The sequence below is a fragment of the Prionailurus viverrinus genome, chromosome F2 (assembly GCF_022837055.1).
Source record: "Prionailurus viverrinus isolate Anna chromosome F2, UM_Priviv_1.0, whole genome shotgun sequence".
Classification (NCBI taxonomy): domain Eukaryota; kingdom Metazoa; phylum Chordata; class Mammalia; order Carnivora; family Felidae; genus Prionailurus; species Prionailurus viverrinus.
The window spans coordinates 50,906,236-50,932,493 of record NC_062578.1 but is presented as its reverse complement, the minus strand read 5'-3'; the positions used below and the strand labels follow the sequence as shown (position 1 = coordinate 50,932,493).

General features: G+C 37.5%; 1 protein-coding gene across 2 annotated transcripts in view; it reads right to left on the bottom strand.

Annotated features, from left to right (window-relative positions):
- The window catches only part of ZFPM2 (zinc finger protein, FOG family member 2), a 473,449-nt gene extending 459,834 nt beyond the window's left edge, over positions 1-13,615 (bottom strand). For both annotated transcript variants that reach the window (XM_047842962.1, XM_047842963.1), the window contains exon 1: positions 13,174-13,615. In XM_047842962.1, the coding sequence (XP_047698918.1) occupies positions 13,174-13,213 (40 nt within the window). In that variant the 5' untranslated portion in view covers positions 13,214-13,615. The remainder of the gene's footprint in view (positions 1-13,173) is intronic.
- Between the last annotated feature and the right edge of the window lie 12,643 nt (positions 13,616-26,258).

The following is a 26,258-nucleotide window of genomic DNA, read 5'->3' as shown; positions in this document are numbered from 1 at the left end:
GGTTTACCTGATGGTCAGATGAGACACGAAGGCAAGGAGAAGATCATGGAAGGTGTGGTAGGTCACAGTAAGAAGTTCAGGAATTAATTGCAAAGGGCATCCACTGGAGGAACATTTAAAGCAGCAAGATGATAGGATTTGACTTTATAGTTTTGAAAAAAAAAACAAAAATGCAACAATTCCTATTGGTATGGTTACACTTTTTAAAATGTAACAAGTGATAATATAGACACGCATACAGAAATTCTTAGAGTGGTAAGGTTCGGATGGGGCTGAGAAGCCCCTGGAGTATTTCGTGAAAACCTCTTCCCAGAAAAATTCTTGAATACTCTAATGTTGCATGAAATGTCTAGATATGAAACTCCTCAAAGTTTATGGATCCCAGGATTAAAAGCCTTGAATAAACATGGAATAATTATTTTTTCTTTCTCGGGATAATAAGAACAACGTGCAGTTAACATCTATTTCGCCTCTTGTACTACCTAAGATATCACTTCTCAATATAAAGAAACTAACCAGTTTAGAGAAAACAAATCCCCAGCGATCTTCCTTAGTGACATTCTATGCCTAAAACCTAATTGTTCTTCTTTCTTCAAAACAAAACTCACAGACCAAGAGTGAGAAAACATCAAAGTGAATGCCAGACTCATCAGTCTAGCCACTGCATCTTCAAACTCCTACTCTTCCTTAAATGAGATTCCTGAAGCTATAGGACTAATCAGGAAATTGCAGTCTAGCTGACCAAACAGCTGATTGTTACTCTTCATTTATAAGGACTGCTGATATTAATTATTTTTATGACCTGACATTTTTTCATTTGTCAACTCTAATTTTCCTCAATGTATAATTAGCTATTTTTTCAAATGCAGCTTTTGCCTAGGCAAAATGAAGTGCGGAGTTCAAAACCACATGGCATAACAGAAGCAAACAAAAACACTGAAGGAATAAAGGAGTTGAGAAGGAAGTTATAGACAACCCTGGTATTGTGGGGGGGGGGGGTGGGTATGTGCATAGAAAAGCAAGTTAATAAACTTTAGAGAGCTGCTCCCATGGATACTCAATAAAAAAACCTACGTACTATCAATGCAATTTGCACTTGATAACTGTTATGCCACCTTAAAACGAGACATTATTTAACTGAATAAATGAAAAAAAATGTATCACAGCAATTATGCAGGAAAAAGCCCCGTGTGTCCATTTTGCCCTGGTGTAGCAAGTGTTGACCATCAGTTAGCTATCACCAGTCAAAAGTCCTACTGGACTCCCATCAGTGATGCGGCTATCAGAACAGGATCACTAAAGGCGGCTGCTTCTGCCTGAAGCATCTTTTCTGTGAAAGTTTTTGTAAATGTACCTATAATGATTCTTCACTGTTCCTAAGATAGATAGATAGATGATAGATAGATAGATAGATAGATAGATAGATAGATAGATAGATAGATTCATTCCGTATTAATGTGTGTAGAAAAGACCAAGTCACTTTCTCATGGCACCTAACTTGGAAGTATTTCTGATCACTGCTGAAATGGCCATCAGACCCCTTCCCTGATCACTTACTATGAGTACCACTTCAGGTTTCAGGTTCTGGTGCAAGTGCATCATACAGTATTCCACTTATACTATCAGCAATACAGCACCTTGCAGAATTCATCTTGCTGATATTAAACCTACAGTATTAGCGGAGACCCAACTGTCCTTTGGAGATCTGACCCTTAAAACTCAGAGAAAAGCGACACATCCTAAAAGATTTCTAGAGAGTATCAAACTGTACTAAATCTAAATTCAAATCCAAGGTGTTGTCCAAATTCCAATACTATCACAGTTGTACTAATCTTCATGGCCAACACAGGGAAGTGTTTTATTCTAAAACCATTCTAATTCTTTTTTCTTTTCTTTCTTTCTTTTCCTTCCTTCTTTCATCTAAGAATATTTATCCTAATTATTAATTATGCTCTAACTTAAAAGTGATCTAGAATTTTGTTCTGTAGTAGCATATAAACTAGCTAGCATATATTTTTAAGGTGCTTTTAATATGTTCCAAGAATTTGGGGTTTTCCATGATTAAAATACAAAGAAACACTGTAACAATCCTCGCACCAGCAAGATTAGAATTCAGCAAATGATAGCACAGTCACTTACCATGGCCCTTTATGAAATGTAAAGTTCACCCAATGTGCCAACCCAGGTTTCCCCAACTCTGACATGTCTAAACTGCGTACTAGAATACCTTTTCACCTAAGCTTTCACAATATGTAACACCAAAACACTTGGGACTGATACCTCTAGGTTAATTTATATTGTAATTTCCCCCCTCAGGAATCCTATATTCCTCCATAAACATTATTTTTTTAAATACTATAAGCTTGGCCAGTTTATGTGTTATGATTATTTTTACAACAGTTTACCTCACAAGATTATAATTACATGAAATATGCAAGAGTCATTATATACTGCAAGGTACCATATAACATGACAGAAGTATTAAGTAAACATACCCTCTTGCCCTTTATGACATAAACGATATAAAAACATTAGATTAAATAAAGCAGGAAGGTAGTCACACATTTCTGTTTGTAGACTGAATCTTCATGCCTTTAAGTGACTATCAAATGTTAGGGCCTGGACCTAAAAAAGAAAGAATGAAATATTAATAACGTCCCATCTTGTGGGAGCTCGGCAGTACTTGAAGCTACACAGAAAGCGACCTTTTTGTCCTTCAGGCTTGCCTACCAGGCCCCATCTTCTATCGCAAAAGCCAAATCATCTGATCCCAAACTAACTGTCAACTGCCTGTGATGGTGGGGAAGCCAGACATCAATCAATCAGGTTTTATCAGACGCTCTCTTCGTTTCTCTGTTGTGTTCATCTTATCATCTGACCCAGTTGTAGCCCTGACTTCAGAAGCTTAAGCAACTTGATGACAAAATACGCGCCTGTTTGTCCAAGATGCACATTGTTAAGAAGTGGGGTGATATTTTTAGCAGCTACCTAATATATTTGCAAATGAACTCTTGCATATTTCAGATTTACACAAGCCCCATGGTGGTCAGTTTCCCCTGTGCCCTGGGTCTGTTCTTGGCTGTGGGAGGCCCAATAAATCCAAAACACACAGGAGTACTTAGGTACAGGTCAAACGTCATTGGAAAATGTGGTTATTTTCATGACAATGTAGGCAGAAAGTATCAAAAGGAGAATTTCAGGATGTCACCGCAAGAAAAGAAAGACCTAACTGAGGAAAGCGCACAATACAAACTCAGACAGTTTTATCCCAAATAAAAATAAGCCGGGAAATTAAAAGCCTTTTTATGTATTCGTATTGACTGGAGTCTCAGAAGGGAGAAAAAAAACTGTTTAATCCCTCAATGCCATTGCCAAATCCACGTGAGCTGGCCCCCTGCTCCACTGACACGCTACAGAATATATTCCTATACATAAGGTGGGTAAGGAAATGACTGTGACATAAACGACGAATCTGAAATTTTAAAATTCAAAGTAAGATACCTGGTAGAGAATTTTTATACGAAACTAAGAACTGCTAATTATACAGCTACCACGCAGCTCGAAGTTGTCTATGTTGGCCTAAGTACCTATCTATTTGCTTAACTCTGTCTTCTTTATTCTTCAAGGAGCAATTACATTTTTAGATTTTCCCTAAAATCAAAACAACCTCCGTAACATAAGATTTTCATGACTAGGCAAGGCTATCAACGTGCTATCCAACTCTCAAAAACTTCACTCGTCTGTATTTTACAAGGCTTTTAAAAGCAGCATAAAATTTATCCACAGAATTTATTCACATAATACATACCTTAACCATATAAACATGGGCTATAAAAACCACAAAGTATTACAGCGATATATTTTGACATGGATGAAAATGCACACCATGAAAATAATTTGTACATAATGAGAAACACATCATTCCCAAAGATTCCCACTGAATTCACAGGGTTTTATAAAAAAAACAAATGCCTTTGAACTTCTCAGCACACACAGTGAGCAAGAAGGCTCACCACTATATGGCATTTTACATTTTGGAGGCACTAGATATGGGAACTAAACAAGCTTCCACTTGCGATATGAAAAAAAAAAAATTCCTCTTACATAACTACTGTAGGAAATTTAAGCTTATACTTAAAAATTTCTTGAATATCAAATAAACTAAAATCAATCTGTGATACAAATTTTGGTCACTGAATTATAAATAATCTGATCTTGCAGCTGAATTGTCTGAGAACCTTTAAAATCACTCTTCCAAATTAGGTAATCTAAACGTAGGAAAAGCAACAGGGAAATGAACCACATTGAGTGTATTTAATTATTATTTACTATTATTATTTAATTATTATTTTCATTATTTTAAACACTACTTAATAGTATATGGTTTTTAACTACATTGTGCATAAACTTAGAGGAATCTGGCCCTCAGCTGGATTTGAAGACTTGTCAATTCACTATTTTTAATCTTCTAATCCCCAGTTTATTAAGCCTTACAACAATTTCAGAATGTACCAGAGTAAAGCAAATTCCAGTCTTTCTTAAAGGGTATGCCTTCACTCTATATTCCAAAGGAACATATAATAAGAAAATTAAAAGTTCTAGGTTAATAGACAATGAACGACAAATATTTGTCCATAACTCCAAATTTTGTAATTAATTCTTCACCCTATCCAAGGTTAAACAGTTTTGCAAATCTTGTACTAAGAAAGAGATTTTTGGAGGTTATGGCTGAAAAATCTATGCCAAGTAACTCACACGTGTAAGAAATTTTCATAGGCAATACTACATAGATGTCAACTGGTTGGAAATTCTCTTTTATTGTCTCAGTAAGAGATACTCGCCAAAGTTTTCCAAACATAGACTAGAGTAATTCATATCTTGAAAAGAATTTATCTTTCTAAGAAGGAAATCAGATGAAAAATAACATTAAACATATCTTCAATTAAATGCCCATTTAAATATAATTTTAGACACATTTTAAAATTTAAACAAAAAATTTTAAAATTGGTTTTTTACAGCCTACACAAAAACTACGTGCTGTAGCTTTCACGTAGGCTGTTAAATTATATATATTTGATATATTTACGATGGCCTATATATAAGCTATTATATCACATATATCTTTGTGATAGTTGTTTTGATAAATCTGACACTACCAAAAGCTAAATGATGTACAAGAAAACATCAGACCAACACCATTCAACAACTTCTAGCAAGTCAAAGGGGAGCACTTTCACAAATAAATGAGACTAAGCAGTCAATGGCAGATGCCCAGAAGAAATGTCGTATTTAACATGAAATATTATACCAGTGCCTCTAATGAACATCCTCTTTGTTTTACATCTGTGGGGGTATTATCAGAATATTAAATGATAACTAGCATTGCCTTGCAGACTCTACAAAGAGTTGAATTCTAGCTATTTTATGGACAATGCCTGGAATGAACAAGCAATGATATGGCATTGAGTTATAGCTACCAGGTACTCAACATTCATTTTCAAAATCTCTAAAATCATGAGATACAGATACAGTTCCCCCCCCCCCACCCACCCACACAAACATATTTGTTTATTCAGTGCCTACAAGTTTTTTTAGGGCCTGCTCTAGAGTATTTCAGGCACTATTTCTAAATCTAGTTTTGTTCTTTATCATGATTTTTAAGAAGAATGAGACCAATTTCCAATGACCTGATTTAGGGGGAAAAAAATGTTCATTTTCAGTGATCACTATCTTAATAATAGCAACAAAGTAGCATGTATTTTGTCTCCTGAGTTTAGCAACTTATGATCTTCTACTACCTTTGCAAACATTCTTCAGAGACATCTACCCTTTGAGCTTACTACTTTAGGATTTCCCTTATTAACAATGAATATTTAATATTTAAAAAATTCCCAAATAAATGTCTTCCTTGCATTTGAAAATCCATAGCAAAACTCGTGGTTTCAGACAGGGGATTCATGACCTCACACCCAACCTGAAGCAAAACTGGTCCCCAAAACTACTTTTTCAAGTAGTGGGTGTTATAATAATGGACCAGGAAAGAAGGGATGGAAGAGAAAAAATAATAGTCTCTTTATTTTAACATCTGAAATCGTGACCCAAACCAATTTACCTCGTAATTATCACATACTCATTTTTAGAAGTATTTGTCAAAGCACAAATTACTAAGGCTTTAAATAATCCTGACTAGACAATTCTTCTCTACCTTTCTGTCATCTCAAACAGATAGTTCGACAGTAGTGGTAGGACACCCTCCCAGACAAGCCTCTTGGCATTAATATTTAAATCTTACCTATCCCTTGTGATTGGAATTCAGCCTCTATTCGCAAACAAAAACTAAATCAATGTTCTTAGAGTTCAAACTAGATCCCTAAACAGTTTGCCACTCTCTATGCACAGATAAGATAAACTTTCTTTGACCCAAGAGATGAAGTTGCCATGACGATCAGAGAGTCCACTTTCTATATTGATATTTTGCTGATGTAACAACAAATAGAACCAGATCCTGGTGCCGATAATGGTGATTAATTAATACTAATATTGATCCCTACAAGCAAGAGACAAGGCTATTAACTTGAAGCCTGAAAAGTCAATTGTTACCTGTGGCAGAGATACTAGGAACTGATTTGGAAGCATAATAAACAAATGTGCTATCTTTATGATAATACCTTTAAAGAGATAGTTCTTTCCACCATGCCAAATATTGCCATGTCAGAGCTTATTAATTTAATTGCATTTCAGCTTTTGAAAATATAACCTTATTGAATGATAATACATACTTACCCCTTTTATCTATGGTGGAAACACATTCTCTGGTGACTGAAGTTAACGGACTTCTGCTGTTATTCATTTGGTGAGGGAACGAACTGATACTTTCACACAGTGGCTGCTGTTGAAATAGACAGGGTTTCCAAAATACCTGCAGTGTTCTGAAATGTCCTACTAGTCCTTCGGAACTAGGAAAGTAACAAAAACTCCGAGGGAACATAACTTGGAGGATAAGGGCTCCCCAAGTTACCATATTCACTCATACTTCTTAGTGGAAAAAGATTGCATTCAGAAAGAAAAGTATTCCTAAAAAGTATATTTTATTCCCAGATAAACCTAATCTTAGATTCTTCACACAGTGTAGCCCAAAATCAAAAAAGTTCCTCTAAGGAGTACTTAAACCTTGAATATACGTTACGTTATTTTGAAGGAAAGTTCATTTGGGAAGGTGTTTTCTTGAAATGTAAAAAAAAAGAATGCAGAATGAGTAAAATCAGTGTATTTATTTAATACATGTTTTAAGCAAAAGTTACATATGGAAAAGTGGGGAAGTGATCAAAATACAAATGGTGAGTCCACTTTTGATTTGCCTTAGTTTTATGAAAGGGCAAAAATATCCACACGAGAAATCCATCTAGTCTCCCAAATCTCATTTTAGCAAACATATTACCTTCAATCTTATTCTCTCAAAACTTTTTCCAGTGGTAACAACTGGTAGCAAAATGGGCTAATTAGTGTGCCACTTCTTCGTTTTTGTCATGTAAAGGAAGAGCTCATTAGTCCTAAAATATTGCTCAAATACGGATAAACGGAAATAACACGGATGAGAAGCTTTGCATAGCTCAAGACCAGAAGTGAATTACCTTAACTGTAGCACAAAGTTAACTTCATTTACACTGCTATATACAGGCAAAACATAAATACTGATATAGGTTAGCCAACTGCTATAATCAAAGAAGATCTTCATTTATGCCCACAATTAACCCCAAACATATCAATGTATAAAATCTTCGCCTTAACCCTTAAGTACAAAATACAATTTTAAATTAGCATAAGGTAAAAATCAGAGGCAATTCCTCTAATTGCATTGTTTTCTTTCACAATTTAATAGCACCAACTTAAATAATACATGACGCAAGTCACATCGTATTTTCTACATCTAGATTTAAATTTTAATTACGATTACTGGTAACCTTGTATGTCTACAGCGAACATTGTTCTTTTATGCGAAATTCAAAGAGATGCTATACCCCTTGTAGTTGGGCCGATATAATTATATGACTCTTAAGGTCTCCAATTATATGTTATAGAAAAATTCAAAGTTGTTTGTTTAAAAAAATAAAGTGATAGACATTAAACCCCATAGTTTTTCTTGCCCCATAATTTTTCAAATAAGCCACTTTAGAAAGTTACCAGAAGTGGGAAATATAAGAGCTACTCTTTTAATTTCAAGTCATATCACCAAGTTTTAAAACTCTTTTATAGCAACGACAGATGGAAACACTACTGCGTTTATGTTTGCATTGTTGACTGCACTGAACTTAAAAAAAAAAAAAGTGACTTCATGATTAATGATCTTTTGGAGGTAAACTTTCTTGTATGCTCTTTAACACCTAAAAAACCTGAAATTTGCCTTATTTTTTAAAATTCTACTAAATATTCTTACATTTTTTAGAAAAATTCTATGCATTGATACATTTCAAATTTATAGATAAAGAAATTAATTTTGTTACCTTATAAATAAGGGTACCAATCTATTTTATCAATAAAACGAATATCATACAGGATACATGTTTCTTTTTTACATGGCCAGTGTAAAAATAGGTTTCCCAAAATGTTACTCAGTCGAAAATGTAGAAGATAAACTTCCTAACATGAGACATATCAGAAACCAAAGAAAAAGGCTTATTTTTTATTTCATATTTAATTATCCTTAAAATTCAGAAGAAATGAGTGATTTGTTTCAAAGCAAAAAACCTGCTTAATATTTGGCAGGTAAAAAGCAAGACACCCTAAGTGAGTATAAGTGATCAATGCATTTCAAATATGCGTAGCATTCCTAAACCCCTTTTTAAAAATAATACGAATAATAATACAATAGATAATCAACCCCCAAATTATGTATTGAACATTACTACAGAAAACCCTAAAATAAAAAAACCCTACACTCAAACAGTAAAAAATAACCATAGTCACTTTTTCACAAAACGTTAAGTTTGAGGTTCTAAAGAAGATCCAGTTAGAGATTTTCACATTGGCAAATATTAAATAACAAATTTAATATGCAACATTATCATTTTAACACAATAATCATTTTATAAATAAAACATGTAATATTGCCTACCCTAAAAAAAAAAAAAAAAAGCACAAAACATGAAAATGCCAGTGTGCAAGGTGGGGACTCGTACGGCCTGAAATTATTAGATCATCTCAAATAACAAAAAGGTAATTTATTTAATATGAACGGACTCCAACTCCTACAAAAGCCCCTCTGCAGAACTGCCAACAAGATGATTTTTAGCATGGACGATTTTACTTTCAAAGTGTGTATTAATTCCAAATATCTACTTCACTTTAAAAAAAAAAAGAAAAGAAAAATTCTGCCTCTTAATTCAGTCTTTCCTTTTCCTTCACCAAAAATTCTCTGGCACATGATGTACACAGCGCAGTTATGTCCTGCATGTCTGAAAACATCGAGCAAGGTAAAAGTTTTATGAAAACTGTACTTTAGTGGTAACAAGAAGAGTGCCTTTTCTTCATTTTATACGAAAATAAAGTATTTGAGTTCTTCCCACCCCTTTCAACCTCCACATTAACTGGGTAGCATTTGCCAAAAAAAAAAAAAAAAAAAAAAAAAATGTTTTCCTGAACCCAGAGTCGATACACTTAAGTGTGACTGAAGTTGGGGACACACAGGGCAGTAAACACATTACTAGAGACAACAGCTCGAAGAAGAAAATAACAGTAAAACTGCACACACAACACGTTTACTAATCATAAAGAGATGCATTGGGAAAAGAAAAAAAAAATCATCATTTCTGTCATAAATTTTGCAGTGCAGCCCCAGAATGGAGAACAATCTGGGCAATTTATTGGCATATTGGCAGGAGGTGATAAGGCTAAAAACAACAACAGCAAGCAGCTGTGTGAGGAGATGGGCTGATAGCATGATATGGCTCCCACACCAAACACCTCCCGTCCTATCAGGGCGTTTTATCAAACCAGGATTACAATAATAGCTCAGGAGAGAAAGCTTCTGAGGGGAGGGCAGAAAATATAGTCTTGAAATAGGAAAAAAAAAAAATCTGAATTTGGGGACAAAACATGGGGGCAAAATACATAATTTATCACTGTATTATCAGGAAATCCAGGCAGTCTAATCAAGGAGCACTGAGTGACTATTTTTTGCCTTATCATCCAAAGTGGTGGAAACGGAGAAGGAATTATCAGGCTTCTGCAGATTGCTGGGCTGGAATTTTAATGGTAATAATCGGGTTTCTGATGGTATATCTTCTCCGCTTATCTTTCCCATTATCTCCTCTTATCTGGCCAGTCATCATAGCAAATTAATGGTGCTCTTTCAGCGTCGCCTTTTTATCGCTGCCCAGAGAGCACCCAAGGGGAAAGAATAAGCAAAATATTAAAATACTGCATAAATCACAATTTTAGATAGCAGAGAACTGTACGCAGTAAAAGAAGAAAAAAAACTGTGCCCAACAACCTTTTTGTCCTTTAAATTGACTGTCTTCAGAGTTTCTGGTATAAGCTGACTTTTGCTTGTCATACTTGCTCTAAATTGGGTATGCTTTATCAGCAGTGCCAAAGCTTTATTTTCAAATTCTGGATGCTTCCAAGTTTAAAATACAGTTTCATTAGTTGCGTGAAATGCTATTGTTTCAGAAAGCATTTCTTGCTGATATTTTCCGAACTTCTATCGGACTCACAATATCAAAAGCAACAGTGTTCTTTGTAATAAGAATGATAATAATAATGCCACACTTGTTATACACTGCTAAAATTGGAGGGAGAGACCTATCGCACTAATGACTTTGAGTACCAAGACAAACTTCTCCATCTGCAAAACTGCCTCTTATGCCTGGACAGGCAAAAGGAGACAAATGTCGATAGCTTGTAACCAAAATGACTTTACAGCTGGCCAAACCGTATTTAAATATTCCACTCCTCCCCCCCAAAATTCCAGCTATTAGACAGCCCTGCTCTAATACAACAATTCAAAGACCTTTTAATTTTTCATTCTCCTCAATAGTCCAAGGGGAGAAGCGTGTCCACATTTGCATAGATTATCACTGTGACCCCAAATTGAATCCAATAAAAGTCTAAAATGCATGTATATTAATAATACATATGTTTGCATATATCAGTAGGCAATGATCGCTGTGAACAAATATATAAATATGATATTTGTTCACTTTCAAATGAGAGAACTTTCAAGTATTTTTGATAGTTAATAAATCACAGCATTCAAATAAGCCACTAAAATGTTTTATGACCTATAACACAAGTGTAGCATCAGCAATTAGTTCCAACGCTTTAATCTTCAGTTATATGAGGTGGACATAGAAGGATAGGAAAAAAAAAAATTTAATGTAGCTAATTGAGAAGATAACAAAGTATTCCCAAGTAGAATCAGATGGTCTTTGTGCCATACAATCAATTAATATTAATTATTTATTAACAACCTAGACGACAGCCATGAACTAAAAAAGCATTTACATTTAATGTTTATAATCATATCTCATAATAAGCACAGCGTCATACTACAAAACACAACATTTAAACATAGGGACCTGATGAATTTAGTACTAAAAAGTAAAAGGCAATTAGTTAAACCCATGAATAATCACTCTGAAAAAGTGAAAGTCTTCAAGAGCGGTATCTCTACTTGATTAAAACTGCTTTGAGCTAAAAGTTCAGTCCCTGCTTTAACCCAAGTTGCACAGAAAAGGAACTGAAGTATGAGAGAAGAAATGCACTAAATAAAAGCGACAGAGTCATGTCTGAAAGGCTAGGTTTGTACGTGTATATAAAGATCGAAAGACTTAACTGTAGCAAACTGCTTTACACACCTAGACCCCATTTCACGCTGCCTAAGTTAATAGATAAGATTTATTTTTAAACTACACCCAATAGCATTTTCAACATTTGGGGGGTGGGGTGAGTGTGGTTCATAATTAAGGGGGAGGGAATACTACCAAAGCCTTACCCTGAAATTACACTCTCATCAGTTTGAAACTAGTTGGCAGACTTTAAACAACACGAAGAAATGGACACAGCACAAGCCTAGCAAAAAAATTAAAATTAAATTTAAAACAAATAAAAATTAAATTAAATTAACTAAGAAGGCTGTGCCTCCTTTTCGGCCAAAGCGTTGAAGACGTGTCGCAGGGCGACAAAGCACCATTGGAGGAATTTTCCCCAAGACCAGAAAAGTTGACCGAGTTGAGTTCTGCCAGTGTGTGTGTTTCGGGCAGGTACCTCCGGCCCCGCGGTGTCCTCTAAGCGCCACCCCGGCCCCGGGGCGCTGTAGGGGGAGCGGGGAGAGGGGGGGGAGGGGGCTCCGGGTCGCGCTCCCTGCGGCGCACGGGCTGCCTTGAACTCCCAGCTTCCGCGGTGGGAAGTGACGGGCGGCCCCTCCCAGCGAGGACTCCGCGCGCCTCCGGGGCGGGAGGCAACCCGAATCCCCGCTCAGCGGAGCGGTCCCGGCCACGCGAACCGGACGGGCCCGGCCGGCGCCCCCGGCCCAGTCCCGCCCCGCCGCCAGCCCCGCGCCCCCGGGGCGGAGGCGCTCGGCCGCCCAGCTGCAGAGGCGCAAACTTTTACACCTACTTTTTGTTTCGCTTCGGGTCTGGCGTGGCCGTGGCACCGCCCCGCACCGGGACCCGGACACTGATTTTCCACCGCCTAGGGACGGTGCCTCCCTCGCCCCGAGGTCTCGACCAGCTTTTCGCAGAACTAAGTTCTCACCCCGGTGGCTAAAAGTACGGTCCCCGGGAGGAGCGCTACGTCCGCTGCCACAACAATGACAACAACCACCGTAGGAAGAACCCCCTAAGCGAGCGGGGCTGCCCGGGCAGGCTGGACGGCGAGGCGGCGGGAACTAACTGCGCGCGGGGGTCGGAATTAAAAAGAAACCCGGGAGCGCGGGGACGCGGGCGAGCAAGAGTGAGCTGCTCGTCGCAGCCTCTGTCTTGCCCGGCGCTCGGGCCGCCCGCCGTCTGTCTGTCTGTCCGTGACTGACTAGTTGTCCCTCCGCCGCTCAGGCAAAGTTTGACAAATCCGGGGCACGGGGAGCGGATTTCCCCTCGTCTCCCTCCCCTTCCCGCCCCGCGCGCCCCCCTCCCCAGAAATAATCCCAGCAACTGCCGGCCCAGCGTGCAAACTTACGTTTGATCTGCCGGGGTTTGCTCTGCTTTCGCCGGGACATCTCGGCGGCGGCCGCTGCCACTGAGGCTCCCGCGGTGCCCGCGGTCGGGGCTGCCGCTCCCTCGGCTCCCGCCGCCGCCGCTGGCCAGGCTCGGGCCGCCGCGGGCCGGTCTCCAGGTGCCTCGGACGCGCGGGATCCGGGCGCGGGGCTCCTCCGGGAGCCGCGGAGCCACGTTTGGAGAGGAGCAGGCAAATGAGAAGACGGAGGGGGGCAGAGAGAGAGTGACAGTGGGGAGGGGAGGGGGCGAGTGAGAGAGCGATGGAGGTGGGGGAGGACAGAATTTACAAACGAATGGACGAGGAGAGAGAAAAGGGGAAAGGGGGAACACGGAAAGGAGGAAGAGAAGGAGGGAGGGAAGGGAGAGCGAGCAGAGGGAAGAGGGGGAGAGAGGGGGTGGAAGGCGCGGGAGGAGGAGCGCGCTCGCTCTCCCCTCTCCCCGGCGTGCGGGGCAGAGACTCGAGCGCCAGCGCCGCCGCCGCCGCCGCCGCCGCCGCCGCTCCGGGCCGCGCAGCTCGCTCTCTGCCGCGGGAGGTGGCGAGGCGCGGGAGGGAGGGGCGCGCCGGGGCTGCGGGGAGGGGAGACTAGTCCATCAGCGAAAGGAGGATTGGCTGCATCCAAAGCCAGTCCGGATGCAAAAAAGGGCCCGGGCCTCAGTCGGGTCGGGTGCACGGGAGCGCGGTGGAGGGGTGAGGGGTGAGGGGTGGGGGGTGGGAGGGGACCAGAGGCGTGGGGAGGGTTTGGAGGGGGGGCAGCTTCTGCAGTTGTCACCGCGTCAGCTCTGGGCATCTGCCAGAGCACCCCTCCAGGCAACTTCTTCCCACATTCCCCTCTGATGGACCCCAACTCTCCTCACGCCTGGCCCGTCCAGCGGGGCACAAAGAAATCCCAGTCTCTCCGTAAACTTTGCGCTTCCAGTTATGCCGCCCCCTCCCCTGGCCTCCCCCCTCCCCCCTTCCAGCTTCTTGGCAGGAAGGTTAGGCCACTGGCAAAATCCTCGGCGAGAGGCAGCTGATCACAAATGCCAACTGTGTGTCTTGGGGCCAGTTAAGCCCTCTCATCTGCCCAGGCTCTCTGGAGACCATTTCATTGCTCTCAAGGTTCCCAGGAGACCGCTGCGGACGTGGACCATCCCCCACTCAGCCCGCACCGATGGGATGCTGAGCGGAGTCCTCAAAGTGCTCTTTCTCACCTCCACTTCTCACGGTAGACTGTAATAATTCCGAATTTGGAGACAGGCAGATCTTTTTTTTTTTTTTTTTTTCTTCTTCCCTCAAATGAAAAAAAGGAGGACCATTAGCTAGGTGATTAGCCCTAGGTGGGAAACGAATCGTCTCAAATCAGAATACTAACTTTTTGAGGAAGTCTGTGCAAGTTCTAAAGACCCACCCCATCCCATGACCTTTAATTCTTTTTAGTTCTGCCACAGGGAAGCAGCCAGCGACTAATAAAAGATTTGATCTTGCCATAATTTCCCAAGCAGGTAAGACCCAATAACTATTTCATGGTTCTTTAGCTTTTAAAGTTTTGTTTCATTCTTTTTCAATTATTGTGTGTGTAGTATGTTGGAAACTGCGAGCCAAGAGAAGAACAAATTTTGAAGTGATTTGCATAGTTATTATTTGGCCAAGTTAAGCTGCATGAGGCTAGTTTAGTTTCTCATAGTTTTATATATACTGAGTATTAAATATATCCTCCCTGGTGGGCTGGAAGAAGCTTCTATCCCAGTAGCAGTGGGACTGGCTGCTTTATGTCATCAGTATTTACTAATAAACTCCACTGCAGTTGGCATGTATCCCCCAGATACTGCTGACTTTTCCCCCCAGGTTGTGGGATCATCCAATCTGATCTGAAATTGTGCCCCCCCCCCCCGCCTTTGTTTGGTTGACTAGCCTTTCCTATGAGCCCCACCAAACTTGATACTCTAAAAGGGTCTGGGGGTCAGCAGAGAGCCTGGGCTGATTGAGGATAATGCACGCTGCTCAGTGTGCAGGAGGCACTGTAATCAGTGTCATTTATAACCCCATCAGGACATCTTCTGGAAGGTGTAAAGAGTTGCCCTGTGAAAGGTATGGCTGGGAGAATCTTAATACAGAGCTGAAGACCAATTGTGAATTTTATTACATTACCATTAGTACTATTATCATGTGAGGTTGTAAGAATACATGGTCCTTTGCAGTGGAAAATGCACTAAATGACAAAGTCCCTCCCCTGAAGAACCAACAAATTAAAGCCGTAAGTACCATGAAAAGCAGGGTTATGTGTGTTTGTGTTGTGGAATGAATAAGCAGACAGAGAACTACAGATTTTTGCCTCCTTAATTTTCAATTCATTACAATTAAATTGGTGTGCTTAGAATTGGATGTATTATACATTACGGTTTTTAAAGATCTTTTTACAGAACTGGCTGACTTTTTATATCAGCCAGAAGGAATGCCCATTGGAATTAAAATATCATAACAGTTAGTGTTTCTTTTGGCATTTGAAATGGTTAAATATGCAAAGCAAAAGAGAAACAAATAAATCTCAGCTAAATATTCAGTTTAAAAGCTGAAAGGAGCAAAAGTCAGGGAATTCAAGGCAAGATTGATAAAATAAGCAGACTGCATTATTAGAAATAGATATAGTTTATATAAATTTATAAATATATATTAATTATAGTCATTATGAATGAATTAAACTAAGGAATACTATTACATTTTGTGTTTTCTCATCATTTTTAATGAGAATGTTGATGATATTTAAAGTTCAATTTTTCTTTTTCTAGTTTAACTCACTAAGGTTATAAAATTAAAAGACAGCAAAACCTATAAGCAATTATCTCTGTCCAAATGGATATAGCAGCCCCAAACCGCAGCTACATGACTATCAAACAATGATTATGAAAACCACAATTGAGGAAAGCATCAGGGAATGATATTGCAAAACCACAGCAACAAATGTGTCTGTGATATTGAAAACCACAATTCACAACTAATACCCTGTGTATCGCAAATTACTATTTAACTATAAATATGAAAATGTATAAGTAACAGCACAAAATAATTTCTCATTTACTTAAAAATGAATTATTCATTTTCTAGACTCACTGATTTCATCTCTACATAATGGTTCATTTTGAAAAGTTTCTGCTTTCAAAGACAAATCATTTAAAATCACATATGTAAGTTACTTTAAGCGCAGAAAATATGCAACTTTTAATAACATTCCTTCAAATACTAAAAGAATTGATCTGAAACCAATCTGAAATAAAGAAACATTTACCTCAGTCTAGCTTTCTTCATAAAGTTCTTTGGGAGTAAAAAGAGATGTGAGTCAAAACTGTTCATGGAAAAAAAGCTTGAAGTATTCTATTACAACCTCAATGAAAATATACTTGTATATATTCTTAATAGTCCAGTTAGCTAGAAAACATATATCTGACAATAAAATGAGATGCCAGTACTGAAACCTGACAATAAAATGAGATGCCAGTACTGAAACTACTTTAATAAATAAAATCAAAGGTTTATTTACAAATGAATAAAAACAATATAGCTTGCAAGTGTATAGGGTTGACAGATTTCGAAAAGTAAAATACAGGATGCCCAGTTAAATTTATACTTCATGTAAGCAACAATTGTTTTGTATTAGTCTATTCCATGCAATATTTGGAACATACTTATCTTAAAAAATAATTGTTGCTTACCCTGTACTTTATTTCATTTTATCTGGCAAACCTACAAATACAGCATGTTACCATTTTCACAAATTTATGGTTGTCTTACAACTAACAATGTTTATAGAAAAGGCAGAAAAACCCTAAAGTGCTTCCTACAGACATATATTTAATTCTTGAACATCATATTATTTAAGAACGGCAAGGTAGAAGAATAAATTTCTATACAAAAATTCTCACTTTATTTGGCACAGTACAGAAATGTGCTCTCAGTGTAAATGGATTTCATTCATGTATGTCTTACTCTTGGATTTGTTTTTAAAATGTGTTTTTTCCTCCAAGGGATCGACAAATTGATAAAGCAACCTCCCAGGCCACATCTTATTAGGCAGCAAGCTGCCTTCTTTATTATGGGAGTAAACAATATTCAAAAGCTTCAGAAAGACTTAATTTTTTGCCCTTGTATCCTCACCAGAAATTGAATACAGTTTATCTGCCTTGATTTAAGATTGTGACACTGAATTGAACAAGAATGCAGTATGAAAATAGTGTTTCGGATTTGTATATCTTTATAATTTGAGCAGTTTAAAAATAAAAATCAACAAATTCATCTAAATGGCCTTCCTATGTTATAACTATGAAAGGGACTATCTGTTTACTTGCAAAGGAGCCAAGCGCTTTGAAAACGTTCAATCTAGATCAGGGGTTTAACTTGGGCTTCATGTAGACAGTCAATGTCTCAAAAGAAGTTTGTATGTACCAAAAAACAAAAAAAAAAATGTTCTATGGAGCAAGTCTGTTGAATTCACCGGATTCTCAAAAATTTCTGTGAAAAAAACATCTGTGAACCATTATGACTTAAGAATCACTATTCTCTTTCTGTGTGAATTTTTATGGTATACTAAAAACCAACGTGTGTTTTTACTCTTTACTCTTTACCATAATCCTTTATGTACAAGTTACTACTCTGAGAGAAGAGAGTTATAGGATCAACTCTATTAAGCAAAAAAAGTTCTTTGTTGCTAAGTCCATATAATACATCACACCTCCACATATAAAATAAATATTAAAGGAATGTCATCCCAAATTTTAGCAGACATCTGTGGATTTTGCCTGCCTAGCATTCATTCTCTTTTCAGGTAATAGTTCCGTGATATCTTTTCAAGAATTACTCCTCCTCAACCACTATTTGGTCATGTGATACCAACGGGGCCTTCCCCAATCCCTGACCAGAATATTCTAGGTGTTTGTCTATGGTGATTGGCTCAATGGCCCAAAGCATTCTCATTAGAGTCAGCCCTGGAACGTTGTACTGTTCCAGGGAAACCACTCAGGAAAAGGTGCTATTTTCCCGCTGGGCTACACTGGGAGAATGCAAATCTGTTATGCAAATCGGCTGTTGGACATCCTTGTTGGAAGAACCTGTTAAGAACGCTGCCAGCACAGAGGACTAATTTTGTCTTATCTCAGGATCTGATATTTGGGAAACCCAAGCTGAGATACCCATTGATATTCTAATATTACTTTGTTTTAGATCTGTCAACATTATCTTTGTGTCTATATAAACATAAGAGTCATTTCTATTATATTTCACTTCCATCTATTTGACCAGGCTAACGCTTATGCATGTCTGTAGTCTTAGTATAGATGTCCCTTTTCACAAGAAGACATCACTCACCTCCCAGCCTGAGTGAGATATGTCTTCTCCTTTACTACCATATACCTTTTTTTTTGCCTCCATAATATCACTTGTTGCATTTATTACAAAGACAATTTACATAAAACCCAATCCTCACCAGCCACCTCCCTGTCCCAATACACCTAACTAGATAGAAATGTTTGTGAGGGTAAGAAGTATCCTTTTCAGAATCATATCCCCAGTGCTGGACATATAGAAAGTCCCAACATAATTATTGAAAGAAAAAGTGAATTCAGAATTAAACCTGTCTTATCTAGGAACTCCTGCCATTCCCAGTCCCCATCCACAGAGTCATAGGTACAGGAGATGGCAACCGTATTTGAACAGCATAACTCCATGCTCCTGTTGGTGGATGCTTGGACCACGAGGAGTCCCTGACTTAAATATGGCTAATCAAATTCCTCTCTTAGAAATCTAGAGTTAGTTTCAAGACTTTCATCCTTACATAGGCTGATCTCTTGAATGAAGAAGTAAAACCTCTAGAATTATGGCATCGTTATCACCATGTGAACAGAGTAGCAGTGATAGTTTGTCTGTAGAAAGAAAAGTAAATAAAACGAATGTTCAGAGATAAGTAGAGATAGGAGTATGAAATGGAATCCCACGTCTTGTTCCAGCCCCTTCATAGACTGCAGAAGTACTTCTGCCCTTGATATCATTGAGGTACTTAGGTTTTCTTAAAATAAATTCCTCCCAACCTTTTCTTTTCTAAATTATTTTTGTCCTAAATTAGCATTAGTGGATTCCTGTTACATTCAAGTCAAAAGAGTAAACTAAGACAAGAATTAACCATCTATGACTTCAGTTTGCTTAACTGACTATTTAGAAATAGCAGTTTAACTGAATTTTTGACCTTCCTTCAGAAAAACACTGTATTAGTCTTGGTTCTTCAGATAAACAGAACCAACAGTGTGTGTATATATACATATATATATATATATATATATATATATATATATACACATATATATGAGAGAGAGGAATTGATTTATATGGATTTATATATATAATAAATATTTAATATTAATATTTAATAAATTAATACTATATATATATATATATATATAGGAATTGATTTACATAGAGAGGCTGAGAAATCCCAGGATCTGCAGTTGACAAGCTAGAGACCTAAGAGAGAGACAATGGTATAGTTGCAGTCTGAATCTGAAGGCCTAAGAACCAGGAGAACTGATGGTGTAAACTCCAACCTGAGGCTGAGTACTAAGGCAGGAAAAGACAGATACCCCAGCAGGGAGACAGTCATGCAGAGAGAGGGATTTCTCACTTCACTGTCTTTTTCTAGTTAAGCCTTTTGTGAAATTGAGGAGGGCAATTTCCTCTCCCCTTTCAAATGTTAATCGCATCTGAAAACATCTTCACCAAAACACCTGGAATGTTTGACCAACTATCTGGACACCCCAAGAGCCAGTCAAGTTGACACATAAAATTAACTATCACTTGGGCTGTCTGGGTGACTCAGTCAGTCCATTGAGTGTCCAAGTCTTGAATTTGGCCCAAATCATAATCCCAGGGTCATGGGATCAAGCCCGGCATCTGTAGGGCTCTGCACTGAGCATGGACCCTGCTTAAGATTCTTTCTCTCCCCCGCTGCACCTCCCCCAACCTGCTCACGCGTGGGCTTGCGCGCGCTCTCTCTCTCTCTCTCTAAAATAATAAATAATAAATAAACACAAAGAAATTAAAATAATAAAAAAATAAAATTAACTATCACAAGCACTTTTGTTGATTTTTTTCCCCCTGAGCAACCGGAAATGGCAAAGAATCCTTATGAATGTTAAATTGGCAAATCTACAATTATAACATAGATAAATGAGGATGTTATCAATTACTGATTTTGGACATTTGCTTCAATCAGGGGTAACTCTTGGGGAAAAAGTTGGCATTTTCAAATTTAGAATTCCTCAAGAGCATGATGATCCATTGACATGCACATCTATAACCCTTCTGATTAACATATATATTCTGGCCCCAGATGTTCCATTTTATTTTCAACTTTACTTTGCCACATTTGAATAACCATCTAACAGATTACCTTGCACATAAATTTTATGAATGTTGTTATAATTTGCATGAATAATGTTTATACTTCCGTGGTAGATTTTATTTTCCAACCTATAACTTTTGCCATAAATTCCTAAATGCAAAAGAAGAAATTAAACAGCTTTTGAGAAAACTTGCTGTGTGTATTGACTTAATCAAAACGTTTATCTTTGCTTTTATCTACTTGCAAAAGTATATTAAAATAATGCATTGGGGTACTTGGGTGGTGAAGTGTCTGACTTCGGCTAAGGTCATGATCTTATGGTTCATGAGCTCGAGCCCCATGACGGGCTCTCTGCTGTCAGGGCAGAGCCTGCTTCGGATTCTCTGTCTGCCTCTCTCTCTGCCCCTCCCCGTCTTGTTCTCCCTCTCTCTCTCTCAAAATAAATAAATAAACTTTAAAGAGACAAAAAATAAAATAATGCATTAGAAGTGAATTCAGGGTGACCTGAAGATGAAGGATTATGAATAACCAGCCAGAGCATAATGATAATGGAGTCATTTAAAAGACACTGAAAACAGTGATTATATCACTTTTAAAATGTATCTTACAAGGAAAATTAAACTATATGACTAATACATTTCTTTTAAAACAATTTTATTTTCATTAAACAGGTAGATTCACCCAGATTTAAAGGTCAAATAGATTTTTAAGGCTGATGATGAAAATTAGCAGTTTCTTGTCCCACTCAACATCCCAATGACAATTCCTGCTCCCAGAGGCAGAAGCACTGTCAATTCTTTTTAGCTGATTCTCCTGACGTTCACTTCATATTTCTAAATACGTTACTACTTTTTAAAAAGTTGTTAGTTTAGCTATTATTGATTATATTGACTACCTACAATAAAATATGAACTTGTAACAGATTTATACCTCCCTAACACATACTTTCTTCAATTTTTCATCAAATCAAAAGCCTCTATTTTTATTATTTTTTTAAGTTTATTTATTTTGAGAAAGAGAGATTAAGCGGGGAGCAGGGAGAGAAGGAGAAAGAGAATCCCAAGCTAACAGCATGGAGCCTGACATGGCGCTTAAACTCACAAACTATGAGGTCATGATCACGACCTGAGCTAAAATCAAGAGTTGGACACTTAACTGACTGAGCCACACAGTCACCCCTAAAACTCTTATATTTTTATTAACAGTTAACCTATATAGGGTATGGTGATTATGTTTTCTTTTGATCTCTTTGTTTTTCCTAGAGTTAATAATTATTGTTTTCATCATTTTCTTGCTTTTCTATGAACTATCACTATTTCTCCCCGAAATCCTTTGCCAGTGTAATACAGTCAAGTAGGTCCTTACCTCATTACATCCAATAACTGATAATCAGATTATCAGATAAACAAGTAGGCTGTTGTTCTTCCCCCCATGCTGATGTCTTTTTTGTACCCTTCCATACCTCGTCTACTCTAGACTCATTGTTCTTTGTGACTAAAATTTTCTTTTCCTCATTATCCTGAGAATTCACTTGGTTTTGTCCTGTATTAGATTCTAAGTTTCATGAATACTGTGTATTCCCTTTTCCCCTTCCTTCCTTCCTTTCTTCCTTCCTTCCTTCCTTCCTTCCTTCCTTCCTTCCTTCCTCTGTCCTTCCTTTCTTCCTTTTTGTTTTGTGGTTTTAGAATACAATTCCATGTAGCTTCCTGGAAAAATGTATATAGAGGGTATTTTTTTTTTGAGATTTGGCAAGACTGCAATTCTCTTCATTTTGCCCTAATATGTAACATATGATTTATGAGGGTGTAGAATTCTAGGGTGTAAATTATTTTTCCTGAATTGTTTTTCTTTTTTCCTTTTATTTTTCCAGCTTTATTGAGATACAATTTTGTATATTATTATATACGTTTAAGGAGTACAATGTAATGATTTGATACACTTACATTTTGCAAAATGATTACTACAATAAGGTTAGTTAGTTAACACCTCCATCATCTCACATAATTACCTTTTTTTGTTTGTGGTGAGAATATTAAAGATCTACTCTCTTAGCAACTTTCAGATACATAATGCAGTATTGTAAACTATAGTCACCATGCTGTACATTAATTACCCAGAACTTATTCATCTTATAACTGGAAATTTGTACTCTTTAACCAACATCTCCCCATTTCTGCTTCTCCTAGCTCTTGGCAAACAATATCCTACTCTTTGAGGTCTGTGAGTTAGGCTTTTAAAAATTCCACATATAAGTAATATCATCTAGTATTTGTCTTTTTCTGTGTAATTCATTTCGCTTAACCTAATGCCTTCATCCATGTTGTCACAAATGGTAGGATTTCCTTTTTTCTCATGACTAAATAATATTCCATTGTATATATTCCTATACCACATCTTTTTAATATAATTTTTATTTTAATCCAATTTTTATTTCTTGGTTATTGTGAATAATGCTGCCCTGGACATAGAGATCCTAACTTCTTTCTTTTGGATATATACCCAGAAATGGTAATGTTGGATCATAAGGTAGTTCTATTTTTAATTTTTTGAGGAAACTACACAGTGTTTTCCATTGTGGTTGTACCAGTCCATATTCCTACTAACAGTGCAAAAGGATTCTCTTTCCTCTGTATCTTCACCAACACTTTTGTGAGGTGATACCTCATTGTGGTTTTGTTTTGCATTTCCTTGATTATTAGTGATGTTGAGAATCTTTTCAAGCGCTTGTTGGTCATTCATATATCTTCTTTGGAAAAATGATGGTTTAGGTCCTCTGCACATTTTTTAATTGGATTGTTTTTTTGTTTTTGTTTTTGTTTTTGCTACTGAGTTATAGGAGTTCTTTTTATATTATGGATATTAATCCCTTCTCAGATACATGATTTCCAAATATCTCCTACCATTTCATAGGTTATCTTTTCATTTTGCACATTGTTTTTTTTTTTTGTTTTTTGTTTTCGTTTTTGTTTCCATTTTCTCTGTGAACAAGGATTTTTACTTTGATATGATCCCAACTTGTTTATTTTTGCTTTTGTTGCCTCTGCTTTTGATGCCAATTGTTTGGAAGACTAATTCCAAGGAGTATTTTTCCTATTTTTTTTCTCCTAGTAGTTTTATGTTTTAAGTCTTATGTTAAAATCTATAAACCATTTCAAATTAATTTTTGTGAGTGGTATAAGTAGGGGTCTAATTTCATTCTTCTGATTGTCCAGTTTTCCCAACACTATTTATGGAAGAGACTACCCATTCCCTATTGAGTATTCTTGACTTTCTTATCAAATATTAGTTGACCCTACATGTGAGGATTGGTTTCTGGGCTATTTACTAAGTTTTATTGGTCCATATGTCTATTTTTATGCCAGTACCATATTGTTTTGATTGCTATAGCTTTGTAATTTAGTTTGAAATCCGGAAGTCTACTGCTTTCAACTTTGCTCTTCTTTCTCAAAATTGTTTTTAATGTTTATTTATTTTTGAGAGAGAGAGAGACAGAGCATGAGCAGGAGAGTGGCAGAGAGAGAGGGAGACACAGAATATGAAGCAGGCTCTGGGCTCTGAGCTGTCAGCACAGAGCCTGATGTGGGGCTTGGACCCATAAACCACAACATCATGACATGAGCCAAAGTCAGACACTTAACCAACTGAACCACCCAGGTGCTCCTCAAAATTGTTTTGGCTATTTGGGTTCTTTTTGTGATTTCCTTATGAATTTTAGGATTGTTTCTCTATTTCTTTAAAAATGCCATTGGAAATTTGATAGCAGTTGAATTAAATTTATAGATGACTGGGTAGTACGGACATTTAAAAAATATTAATTCCTCTAATTCATGAACTTGGGATATCTTTACATCTATTTGTTGTCTTCTTCAATTTCTTTCATCAATGTCTTATAATTTTAAGTGTACAGATATTTTACTTCATTGGCTAAATTTATTCCTAAATATTTTTATGCTATTGTAAATGGATTGTTTTCTTATTTGGGGGGGGTAGTTTATAGTTAGTGTATAAAAATGCAACCGATTTTTGTGTGTTGATTATATAACCTGCAACTCTATTGAAACTTTGTATTGGTCCCAACAGTTTTTAGTGAAACCTTTAGAATTTTCCATACATAAGATCATATCTTCTGCAAAAAGAGACAATTTTACCTCTTTCTGATTTGGAAGTCATTCATTTCATTTTCTTAACTAATTGCCACAGCTAGAACTCTCAGTTTTATGTTGCATAGGAATTTTAAGAGTGGGCACCCTTGTCTGGTTCCTGATTTAGAGGAAAAACTTTCAACCTTTCATCATTGGGTAGGATGTTGGCTGTGGGCTTTTCATATATGACCTTACTAACGCTGAGGAATATTCCTTCATTTTTAAAAAATGTTTATGGGGGCGCCTGGGTGGCGCAGTCGGTTAAGCGTCCGACTTCAGCCAGGTCACGATCTCGCAGTCTGTGAGTTCGAGCCCCGCGTCTGGCTCTGGGCTGATGGCTCAGAGCCTGTTTCCGATTCTGTGTCTCCCTCTCTCTCTGCCCTTCCCCCGTTCATGCTCTGTCTCTCTCTGTCCCCAAAATAAATAAACGTTGAAAAAAAAAATTAAAAAAAAAAAAGAAACTTCAAGTTCTTTAAAAAAAAATGTTTATGTATTTTTGAGAGAGAGAGAGAGAGAGAGAAAATGAGTGGGCAAGGGGCAGGGAGAGAGGGAGACATAGATTCCAAAGCAGGCTTCACGTTCCATGCTATCGGCACAGCGCCCAGTGTGGGGCTCGAATCCACAAAATGTGACATCATGACCTGAGCCAAAGTCAGACACTTAACCAACTGAGCCACCCAGGTGCCCCCGAATATTCTTTCTATATTCAAATTTTTGTGAGCTTTTACATGAAAGGATGTTTAATTTTGTCAAATGCTCTTTCTGTATCTATTAACATAGTCATATAATTTTTATCTTTCATACTCTTAATGTATTGAATCACAGTTATTAATTTTCGTACATTAAACCATCTTTGAATTCTAAGGATAGATCATACTTGATCATGGTATATGATTCTTTTAACATGCTGTTGAATTGTGTTGCTAATATATTGTTGAGAATTTTTGTATCTATATAATCAAGGATATTGGTCTGTAGTTTTCTATTGTTTTAGTGTCCTTTTCTGGCTTTCATATAAGAGTAATTCTGTTCTCACAAAATGAGTTTGGGAGTGTAGCCTCCTGTTCAGTTATTTTTTAAGAGTTCAAGAAAGACTGGCATTAGTGTTTAGTAGAACTCACCAGTGAAACCATCTGGTCCTGGGCTTTGTTTTGTTGGGAGGTTATTGATTGTTAATTCAATCTTCTTCCTAAAACTTAGTCTGTTCATATTTCAGTTTATTATTCAGCCTTGGTAGATTGTATATTTCTAGGATTTTATCCATTTCTGCTATGTTATCCAATTTGTTAGCATGTAACTGTTCATAGTAGTGTCTTACGATTTTTTTGAACTTTGGCAATATCCATTATAAGTCCTCTTTCATTTCTGACTTTGAGTCTTCTCTCTTTTTTTCTTAGTCTAGTTAAAGGCTTGTAAACTTTCATAATCTTTCAAAAACACAGAACTTAGTTTCATTGATCTTTTCTATCCTTTCTTTTCTATTTCATTTATTTCTACTCTGATCATTGCTATCTTCTTTCTTCTGCTAACCCCGGGCTTACTTA